Raw genomic sequence first — 12,019 nt, forward strand, 5'->3', positions numbered from 1 at the left:
TCGAAGTCGAAGGTCGCTTTTGGTTTGGTAGCTTAAACAATTAAGATGCGGTTCAAGGGTGAACAGTGGACGAAGACGCCGATGTTCCTGGATAGTACGAGGAGTAGGCCAAGCTTTGAGAGCTCTCTCCGGAAGAGGATGAGGAAGAACCACCGTTCCAGACGCGAGAGTATGGTCCACCTGACGCTGGTTCCCATCCTGGTTCGTAGGAGCTCATCGGAGCTGAGGTCGATGGTGGTCCGTACATGCTCATCGGTGGTTCGACTGGAGTCATGGACATCGGAATTGGCATTGGCATACCTTCGAGAAAGAAAATGTAAAAAATGTGAATCGAAATCGAGTCCATTGCGTGCGCGGAATCCTTCCGTTTTCACTTACCTGACTTGCCGAACAATTGGTAAGCGACGAATCCGAGAACGATGGCGATCGCCAACTTGCTGAGGACGAGAGCCTTCATGGCTTTAAGACCGATCAATCCGACGAAGATTGGCATGAGGGCCTTCATCTTGAGCTTGAAGAGGAGAAGGATGGGCAACAACAGTTTCTTCTTCAATCCAAGACCACGTTCTGTCAAGAAATTGTTAATTTTAGATTGTTTTTTGGTGGTGATGATTTGGTTTTACCTTCGTTGGGGCCGGTGGTGATGTCCAGACCAGAGTTGGGGTTGTACACCAATTCGGAACCGTCGAAGAAGGTTTGAGGAAGCTGTACTCTGAATTCGTGCGTCTTGAGGACGCGCGCTGCCCTCTTGAAGATGGCCTGATCCACATCCTAAGAGATGATCATCAAATTAGTTGCTGCAATCTTTGTTAATGGTCAAGATTTACCTTGATGCTGCGAGCGTCGGATTGCAAGTTCAGGATGTTATCCAAGTACTCGAGGACGTTCTGCTTGACGCATCCCATCTCCACGCAGTTGGAGAAGACAGAAGATACCAGTTGATCCCCGGACCTGGGGCCGTACTGTTGAGCGGCGGCGAAGCCGACGAGGAGGAGTACTGCAAATCGCCACATATTGATGTTGTTGTGGTTGTTGTTGTTGCTTTGATTGATATTGATGATTGACTGACGATTGTTGTGGGTGGGTGCGGTTTTATAGTCTGATCGAAATGGTGGTGGGTATAGTGTAGTGTCTGTGATGGGCTTATTAATTAACGCCCAAATAGTCGTTTGGATATGGTTCTGGGTCCGCTACGATGTCCGGTTCTTTGTTTTACGAATGCGCGACGCATTGATGGTGAAACCATTTTCGATTTTAAGGAATGACACCGTTCTCCGACGACGTTTTCTTTTTTTTCTTCTTTCTTTTCCTTGCGGACGACGACGTCTTCGTCGTCTTCAACGTTTTTCCTAGTTGGCCCAGTAAGCCACATCGATCGTTTGACTTATTCATTTGTTCGCTTCTGCACTGTCTCCGAACGATTCACTTGTCTTTCCAGTCACAACTTCGCACGCTTCGCAATTAAAATCTTAGCACTTTTCCATAGTATTTTTCATTCCGTTTCGCAAACACCATTCTTCATCAACTTGTCATTTCAATCAGTGAAGAACAATGCTTTTTAAAGTTGATTTCAACTTAGTTCTAACCTTCAAATCGGTCAATCCAAGAAAAAAATTAAGATTTTGAAATAATAAATACTTTTCACAGATGCTTCAAAATAATTTTCTTAAAATAGTTTAAATCTTTTTAAAGTTGCTTCAATAAATCAATTTAAATCTTCAAATCTGCTCATTTTCTTTGAAAAAAATGCAAAAATTTACATATAAATCTTATTTCTAATTACTTACGTAATTATAAAGTTTTTAAATGCTTTTTAAAGATGTTTCATTCAAATAACTTCTGCTAATTTAGTTTAAATCTTATTAAAGTTGCTTCAATAACTTAATTTAAATCTTGAAATCTGCTCATTTTCTTTAAAAAAAATGCAAAAATTTACATATAAATCTTATTTCTAATTACTTACGTAATTATAAAGTTTTTAAATGCTTTTTAAAGATGTTTCATTCAAGTAACTTCTGCTAATTTAGTTAAATCTTTTTAAAGTTGCTTCAATTACTTCATTTAAATCTTGAAATCTGCTCATTTTCTTTGAAAAAAAAAAGCAAAAATTTACATATAAATCTTATTTCTAATTACTTACGTAATTATAAAGTTTTTAAATGCTTTTTAAAGATGTTTCATTCAAGNGAAATCTGCTCATTTTCTTTGAAAAAAATGCAAAAATTTACAAATAAATATTATTTCTAATTATTTACGTAATTATAAAGTTTTTTAAATGTTTTTTGAAGATGTTTCATTCAAGTAACTTCTGCTAATTTAGTATAAATATTTCAATTCGTTAATTTTATTAAAAAAAGCTCTAAAATATAATGAATACTTTCTAATAATAAAAATAATTGTTTTATACATATTTCTCAATTAATTTTCACAGTTGCTTACAAAAACTTGACTTTAACTTAATGAAAATGTTAAATTTCTCAATTTTGTTCAATTCTTGTAAGAAAAACTAATATAGAACAAACTGAAAAGTATTGCAAACAAATTATTAATGTGTATTTCTTAACAGTTGTTAAAAGTTTCTTCAAACTAATAGATTTTAACTAAATTTAAATCTTGACTTTTCACACATACTTTGTCAATGTTCTTTAATACAAATTTATATTACAATTAACTATTAACAAATTGAAAATAATTTAAAAAAAAAAATACATGATTGTTGTTTTATACTTGTTTCTTTAATGTTGTTGAAATTTTCTTGAACCATAAATTGTATTTATTCTAATTATATAAACATAGATGTTATAGATGTTTTTCTTAAATTTCTTCAAGATAATTAACTTTAATTTAGTTATTTTCTTCCAAAAAAACTATAAAAATATACATATATAATAATTCAATTATTGTAACTATAACTAAGTAAAAAGTGCAGGAAAAACACACAAAAATCTTCTTTATACCTATTTTGCTCATATTTTCAAAAATGTTTAGATTTTCAATGAAAACCAAAATACGTGAATATAGAAGAAATATTTTAAATTTAATTAAATCACGATGAGAAGGAATATTTTGATACAGATTTTCAAAAGAAAAAACTAGTTCAATTAGCAAAAAAAAAATTAAAAGTAATATAGAATTATTATAATAAAATATTTATACTAAATAATATATATAATTACTAAAGACTTTCATGCTTTTTCTACGAAAAATTCTCATCAAATCAAATTTTATTTAATATAACTATTCACATACATTTTATTTCGTAAAATATTAATAGTAAAATTTTCATTTTACTTTCATTAAAATATTAAGTATTCAAATTTTTGTAGAGTAAACGTATATAGACAATATCTTAATCAATATATTGTTAATTAAATAACTTACATATTTAAGTAAGATAATAATGGATTTAATTAAATTTTAGAATATTTTTGTTGTTGTTATCAGAATGAAACTTTACTGATACATCAAACATTATATAATTAAAGTTTATAGTCTATACTATATAATTATCAATTGGAATTGGAATAATTATAAAAGAAAACAAAATTGTAGCAAAATTGAATAGTAACGTTTCTTTTATGACAATCTTATTTAATTGAAAGAAATGAGATTACATCTTGTTTAATTAGACTATTACATTATTTTATTATCCAAAGTTAATGAAAGTTATCAAATATAACATTTATTTACACAAAAAGTATTGATTTTTTAAACTATTTATTAAAATTAATATAAATGTGTATGCAAAGGAATTTGTGTGTGTCCAATTAATTATTCTTGTGTATAGATGGATGGATTCGTTAGTGGAACGTTTGGTGTTTGGTATTGCCTTTAATTTTATGTTTATTGTTACACACGCACGAAGACAGTCAATGTAGAACTCGATGCCTTAATATGTACAATGCGGTCCGAGGCGATATACCGTACCGCTTCCGGTTCAAACAAAAATGTCACAAATATTTTCATATCCAATTTAATTATTACATTCTACGATCATCCATAAATCCGTGCGCTCATTATACAACTGTACATTTTTCTAACATTACGTTTCATATCAAAAACGTACATAGAAAAATTGTTCATTGCGTATGCCCTAGAAATTCCAATACAATTTTTATAATCTAATTCCATTATTCAATTTTTCTAGTATCATTGATTTTTTCAGTTAAATTTACTCATGAAATCATCATTACATCCATGTAATACATCATCCATTTCTTACAATTATCAAAATTTTTAAATTTATTTATGTAAAATTTAGTATCTTTCTTCAAATAATTTACTTTTACAAATCATCAAATGGTTTTTTTATAAATTTAACTCATTAATTTAAATAATTGTCTTAAATGTATCAAATTATACAAGTTTATTACTTAATTTGACGATTTTCAGATAAACGGCGGATATATCCGCCCTATGCTTTTTACAAAAGATATACGCCACAACATGATAATACATAACAGATTCGCAACAAAACAGTTGAAAAAGTGACTTATATATGTTTGTCCACGAGGGATTAAATATTTGAATTCAGTAATTCAAATAAATAAGAACTTAATCTTTTTAACAATTTGTTTAAATTTATTCATTCAAAGTTGTATTTATTGATGCATTTTTTTTTCATACAAGATACAATATTTAATTTGAAGACTTTACGGTCGAGCGGCGGATATATCCGCCATTTCCATTACACACATGAACAGTTTCTAATTAAACATTACAATTTAATCACTTTATTAATACATTTTTAAACTATTTCAGTAAATGTGCGAAGTTTCAATAGAATAAATATCAAATCTGTTATCTAAATAATGTTTTTTTCTTGTAAATTCAAATCGTCAAATGTTTTTTTTAAATAAATTTAACTCATAAATCTAAATTATTGTCTTAAATGTATCAAATTATACAAGTTTATTACTTAATTTGATGATTTTCAGATGAACGGCGGATATATCCGCCCTATGCATTTTACAAAAGATAAACGCCACAACATGATAATACGCAACAAAGCAGTTGAAAAATCAAATTAAAAATCTTCGTTCACGAGGGATTAAATATTTTCAACATTATTACTCAATTCAGTAATTCAAATAAATAAAAACTTAGATAATCTTTTTAACAAAGTTGTATTTATTGATGTATTTTTGTTTCATACAAGTTTTCAATTTGAAGATTTTACGGTTGAGCGGCGGATATATCCTCCCTTTCCTTTACATACATGTATTATTATCATTTTACTAATACATTTGTTAACTAAATAATGTTTATTTAATAATGTAATGAAAAAAATGTCAAAAATATTTATTTTCAATAATTTCTCTTGACAAAAACTTTTGTAAATTCTAACTTATTTGAAGTTATTTTGAAGCGAATTTCATCAAGAATTCTTTCAATGTCCAATTTTGTGAAATATTTAAAGAAAGTTTTAGACAAGAAATATATAAAAAAAAGCCATTTTTTAAAGCAAGTTGTAAATTTATGTAATATAATTATATTTTTTATTAACTTTTACAAGAAGAATTGTATGAAACTAGTTCGTTCTTAAAAATATTGATTTGTTAATTTGTATGAGGTTTTTCAGTGAATGGGTTCAAATTTTTCATATAATAAAACATTTATTCATCAATAAATAATAAAAATTAACAACAGGTTTCGCATAATAAATAACAAAAGTTGAGATGAGTTGAGGTAGTTGTTTGAGCTTAGTTGATGTAAGCAGAGTATGCCATTTGCTGGGCGGCAGATTCCTCAGAGATCGACCTCTTCCACGGGGCGGAATGGGAGACTACTGGAGCATGCTCATGAGGAACCTTCTGGCAGAGCTTGTAAACAGCCAGACCGATGGAGATGACGAAGGTAACGAAAGAGAGTTGAAGAGCGTTGAAAGTCTTCAAACTGAGAAGACCGAGAGCCATTGGGATCAAGGTGACAGCCTTCAGCATAACGAAGAGGAAGATCGGGGCGAAGATCTTCTTCAACTTGCTGGATTTGCGAGCTACAAATTAACAAAATTTTTGATTATTTAATTATCAAACTTTGTTTATTAAATACTGAATTGTTACCTTCTCCAGCAGCAGATAATTGCACTTTAAGATCGAGCTCATCTTCCTCCAAATTCCTGGCGTCTAAGGTGACCTTGGAGTCTACGAACGGGATGTCGATGGATACTTCTTGGTGTTGGATGTACTTGGCGATGGTTTCCTCGAAGCTGAGGTCGGTGGATGAAGAGGAGGCTGGTGAAGCTGAAGCGTAGGCGACGGCCAGAGCCACGACGATGAACAATTTGGTTAAAGCCATTGTTTGTTGTCTTTGGTTCGATTGATTGTCGATGACTGATGCCGTTTGTCGGCTGGGCCCGCCTTTTTATGGCACCCAAAATCGAAAGTTCATTTGATAGGTGGTAACGAACAAACCAAAAACAATTTCGGGCGACGAAAATTTTTTCGGTATTCCGAATCGGATTGTTTTTTTTTTTTTTAAATTCGAAGCGCCGCTTTGCGTTGGAATAGGAAGGAAATATATTTTATTCTGCGTACGAACACACACTACTTTTGATTTCGTGCAGTCTGGGCTATTTGGGACAAGTGTAAATATTTCAATTCGGATTCGAACAATGCGGTTTTACTTTACGTTATTAGAACAAACACATTTTTTTGTACCTAAAAATATTTAATTGATTGTATTCAATTTTTTTCCTTTGCATCGAATAATTTACGTACTTTCAAAGAAGAAATCAATTAGGATTTTCATTCACTTTCTCTAAATATAAAATTGAATTGTATAAAGTTTTCACAAAGTTAAGATAAAAATTTATATAAAATCGAAAGTTTTTGTACCTGAACTATAGTTATTTTATTGATAATGAACATTTTTATAAAGAATTCATCGTGATTAAGTTTTGTGTCAAATTTTGTGAAACATTTATGAAAATTAATGTAAAAATTGAGAGTTTTCATATAATTTCATTAAAGTTTTCTTAAAAAATTTGTTAATTTTAAAGCAGTTACTTTTCTATAGTATTGTGTTGTGATTTTTTCATATCAAAGTTGGGAACAATATTTATAAAATTAATATTGTCTATGCTTTTCTATCATTAATTTTAAATTGAATTGTATACATTTTTGTAAATTCTAAAGTTTTTTTTTACATGAAAGGTCGTTATTTTAATGAAGATAAATATGTAAAAACTTCGCATAGTCCGGCTTCAATCAGTCCGGATTTAATAGAACAGAAAATTATATTTTGATACAAAAATGATCATTTTTTGTTCTTTATACTTCATTAATTAAGCTTATTTTATTTTGCTATGTATTTAGTCTTGTTTCAAACAGTCCGGTATATTCCAATTATCCGCACTATGCGAGTAAATTTCTGCATTCTGATATAAAAGGTGAAACTATTATGTAAAAAACAAGATTTATAGTAAATTTCTCTGAACTAATGAAAAATATTTTAAAAAATTTGTAATTTAATTACGTTTTCTTTTTATCATTAATTTCATTTATGATTTGATTTGATTGATTTTCATTTATTTCAAAGAAGAATCAATTATTTGTCAAAGAAAATCAATCAATTTCATTACATTTTCAATGAAAAAAATTTAATTATATAAAAAAACTAGATGTATGAAATGAAAATTTTAATATCAATAAAATAATATAATTAATTACGAATTTACACTAATTTTTCATATGAGTTAAAGTCAATGTTCAATTTAGTAATTTTATATACTAATTAGTGAATATTCCAGAAAAATTACTATCAAAATTACAGCATTTTTTTCTTATGTAATTAGTCCATATTTTCACAAATTATAAAGGGTGTCCCAAAATTAACGCAAGATTTGAATTGGCGTTGGAAACCCCAAAAAAACAATTTGACACTTTATTGCACAAAGGGCGGCAAATTCAAATCTTGCGTTAATTTTGGGTCACCCTTTATAAAAAAAAACAAATATTTGAAATGAAATTTTATTCAAGATAATAATTAATAATTATACATTAATTATATTGATTAAAAAATGTATGTTATGTAATGAAAAATGCAGATTAATATGAATGAAATAAATGCGTGCATTCATTCATTGAATAGTAGAATAAATTAATACAAAAACTACTATTTTCGTGGCGCCTAAAGGAATGCAGCAAAAAAAGTGCTTTCGGAAATACGCACGAAAAAGATGAATGAAAATAAGCAAACACTGAATGAAACGTAGTAATAAAAACGTAGAAAAAGATGTGTATCGAAATTCGGTCTAGACGGAAAGATAAAAACAATAATTTATTCAAAATATCAGCAAAAATAAAGTGCTCACATTATTGCCATGTCTGGAGTATTTTTATTAAATTCGCGCGTAAATTTAAATTATTTCTTTGATTTCTATATAATCAAAGCAAATACGTGTAAATTAATGTATTTATAATGATATTTTTTATAGTATTTATTGCAGCTTAGTTAAAATTTGGATAAGTTCCAAAGATTTTTTTGTAAAATGGAAAAGGATAAATATTATAACTTTTTCATTTCACAAAAAAATCTTTGGAATTTATCCAAATTTTAACTACAATATTTGCTGAATTATTCTACTTTGCTCCAATTTATGTAAACTATATAAATTAAGTATAGATTTGTGTAAAATTTAAAATAAAACATACTTATAATTAGTTTAATTAACTAACGTTTCGTTTTTAGAATAATTAGGTTCTCGTTCCTAAATAATTATTTATGTTCGACAATTTTTAAATTATCTTAAAGAATGTATTAGTGTGCAACAAATCAATTGAATTTGATTGGATTTTTGTGTAAAAAAAACAATAAAATTGTGACAAAATTCTAAAAATCTTAACTAATTATTCTAGACAATCGTATAATTGTGGAATTATCTTAAGGAGTTTGTAGACTTTCAATAAAAAAAATTATTTGCAATAAATAAATTGTATTTTATTTGATAAAAACTATTCAAATAAATTTAATAAATAAATAAATAATGTTATATTTTCATCGATTCAGTCAATTAGCGTAAGCTGAGTAAGCCATCTTCTGTGCTTCCTCCTCTTCATCATCATCCATGGACCTGCTCCTCCACGGTGCAGAATGAGTGATGACTGGTGGAACGTGATCAGCTGCGATCTTCTTGCAGAGCTCGTAAACTCCCAACGAAATCGAGATGATGAACGTGACGAAAGCCAATTGTAAAGCGTTCCACGTCTTCAAACTGAGCAGTCCCAAAGCCAGAGGGATCAAAGTTATGGCTTTCAGGATGACCAAGATGAGAATTGGAGCGAAGATTTTCTTCAATTTTGATGATTTGCGAGCTGTAATTTGTATTAAATGTTAGTTTTTGATTAAAATTTCGTTTTTTGGAAAATTTACCTTCAGCTCCAGTTGAAAGTTTCACTTTAACATCAACTTCATCATCGTCTAAATTCCTCGCTGATAAAGATACTGCAGATCCCACAGCTGGAAGGTCGAAGTTGATCTCTTGGTTTTGGATGTAATGAGCTAAGGTGTCCTCGATGGTGTTGGTTTCTTGGATTGGAGATGCGCAGCTGATGGCTACGAAGAGCACCAAAGTTGCTAATACTTTGATCGGTGACATTTTGTTGTTGATGTTGTTGTTGGACGGTTGAATGGTGAATGATGGTTTCGCATCGGACGGTCGCAGTATTTATTTGAACGGAAATCGAAAGTGCGGCTTTTGCGTTCGTCGTTTCGGAATCCGTCTGTTCCGGTTCGTCTTTTCTATGATAACAAAATGATATTCTAATGAATGCACGTGTTTCGCCATATTTCCAACATACTAATTGGAAAAACTGAACTGGAAAACTACATCGAATGCAGCGCGCACGAACTTGATGAAGGAAAATAAAAGGAAATTCGGTTTAGATTTTCCATTGCTGGAATAATTACAATTAAATAGTTCATTTTATTACAACTTAATAATATTATTCAAACGAAAATCATTAGAATATTTATATTTTTATTAATTTACAATTTTTTAAGTTAATTGATGACTAAAAATTAATAACTTTTATAATTTTATGATGTCTATACATTATATTTAATTACTCGATAACCACGCATTCCAATTACATTATGAAAGATGTAAATTAAAGGAAAAAGTACCATCTTTCTAATAAGCTCATTGTCAGATTTGTTGACATTATTATTCTTCTATAATCAACTGTCAAACTTGAGTAATTAAATGAAAAATGCATTTTTTTTTACAATTTATTTCATTAAAATATATCGATTCTATTATTGATAATTATATACCAATATATCTTTAATTGGTAATTATTTTCATAGAAATAACTTTATTTTAATGTCTTTATGTTTTATTTAATTACTCGATAACCACGTATACTAATTACATCATTCAACATACACATTAAAGGAAAAAGTAATATCTTTCTAAAAAGCCTACAACAAGATTTGTGGCTATTGTTGTTCTTCTATAATCAACTGTTAAACTTGATTAGTTAAATAAATTATACATTTTTTTTTGCACCATTCATTTCAGTATTTTAGTTAAATAAATGGTGAAAAATGTCAATATGTCAAAACAATTTAAATATTTTGATATAAAAATTTTGAAATTAATACTAAATATCAATTAAAAACTAACAATTTTTAGAAGATACAAAAAAAAACTTTTATTATTTTATATGTCTTTATGTATTATTTAATTACTCAATAACCACGTATACTAATTACATCATTCAACATACAAATTAAAAGCAAAAGTAATCTCTTTCCAAAAAGCCTACTTTCAGATTTGTGGCTATTGTCATTCTTCTTTAATCAACTGTCAAACTTGAGTAATTATATGAATAATGCATTTATTTTCGCTAATTATTTAATTAAAACATATTGATTAAAACAGGTAATTACCAATACGTCTTTAATTTCATTATAAGTAGTTTTCTTAATATGCATTTTTTGCTTTAATATTTATTAGGTAGCGTTAATTAATGAATGAGAAATTAATATACGATTTGTTTGTCATGCCTTCACGTATTATTTAATTACTTGATAACTGATTGATTACTTGATTACACATGGTAATTAGATCATCTAAAATGAATATTAAAGAAGAAGTAATTATCATTTCAATGATATTAGGAATATTGTGGATATAATGGTTTTGCTGCAGTTAATTGTCAAACTTGAGTAACAATATTTGTGATTAAAAATTTATATTTAATTTAATTATTGAGGAAGAAATGTTGACTTATTAAAATAATCAATATATTTATGAGATTTTTCCATTTCCAAAAGAAAAATTGTCAAATTTGAAAGTAATGTAATTATTACTTGAGACATATCAATTTTATATATTTTTTTTGTTAACTTATTTCTTTTTAATTGTTAGTACAATAATTGTATTGCAAAATATGCAAATTAAAGATTAGAACTGTCATTATTTTTCGCATTGAGCCTACTGCAAAAATTTGTTTCATTTACTGGTATCAAAATTGAAAATGTAATGTTCTCACGTTTTATCGAATTACTCGATAACAAATGATTCTAATGTGATCATTCTATAAGCTATTTATAAATAAAACTATGGCCTTTTAATAATTATAATTTTTTTGTATTAAAATAAATTCTTTTAAACTAATGTTATTATATCAAAAGGTGTTTTCAGTTGTGCATATTTTGATATAATAATTGTTGTCTAGTATTAGTTAATGATAAAAATATGGCAATTTTATTAATTAACTGATAAACTATCAAACTTTTTATATATTTTATAATTGTATAAGAATAAATCTTCAATTGTGCTTCTTTTAATATAAGAAATGTTGATTAATGTTAATTATTGACTGAGATGTGGCGATTTTATTAAGTTTTTCAATTTTCAATTTTTTTTCTATTAATTGTAAAATTATCAAACTTTTTATATATTTTATAATAGCGCAAGAATAGAACTTAAACTACGCTTCTTTTGATATAAGCACTGTTGATTAATCTTAATCATTGACTGAGATGTGGTGATTTTATTAAGTTTGTTTGT

At 28.1% G+C, this 12,019-nt stretch overlaps 3 protein-coding genes across 3 annotated transcripts; all 3 read right to left on the minus strand.

Moving 5' to 3' along the window:
- On the minus strand, positions 1-1,013 carry LOC108558277. The gene is made up of 4 exons (XM_017915139.1): positions 828-1,013; positions 624-771; positions 379-567; positions 1-300 (listed from the first exon to the last, which is right to left on the minus strand). Exons 1-4 carry the CDS (start codon positions 1,011-1,013, stop codon positions 53-55), a joined length of 771 nt encoding a protein of 256 aa, XP_017770628.1. The 3' UTR covers positions 1-52.
- A 4,689-nt stretch (positions 1,014-5,702) lies between these two features.
- Positions 5,703-6,297, minus strand: LOC108558217. The gene is made up of 2 exons (XM_017915056.1): positions 6,063-6,297; positions 5,703-5,995 (listed from the first exon to the last, which is right to left on the minus strand). The coding sequence occupies exons 1-2, from the start codon at positions 6,295-6,297 to the stop codon at positions 5,703-5,705; spliced, it is 528 nt and encodes a 175-aa protein (XP_017770545.1).
- A 2,712-nt stretch (positions 6,298-9,009) lies between these two features.
- On the minus strand, positions 9,010-9,598 carry LOC108558226. Its single transcript, XM_017915067.1, has 2 exons — positions 9,373-9,598; positions 9,010-9,314 (listed from the first exon to the last, which is right to left on the minus strand). Exons 1-2 carry the CDS (start codon positions 9,596-9,598, stop codon positions 9,010-9,012), a joined length of 531 nt encoding a protein of 176 aa, XP_017770556.1.
- Positions 9,599-12,019: the final 2,421 nt, after the last annotated feature.

Source organism: Nicrophorus vespilloides, unplaced genomic scaffold (genome assembly GCF_001412225.1).
Source record: "Nicrophorus vespilloides isolate i.1.1-1 unplaced genomic scaffold, Nicve_v1.0, whole genome shotgun sequence".
NCBI lineage: Eukaryota > Metazoa > Arthropoda > Insecta > Coleoptera > Silphidae > Nicrophorus > Nicrophorus vespilloides.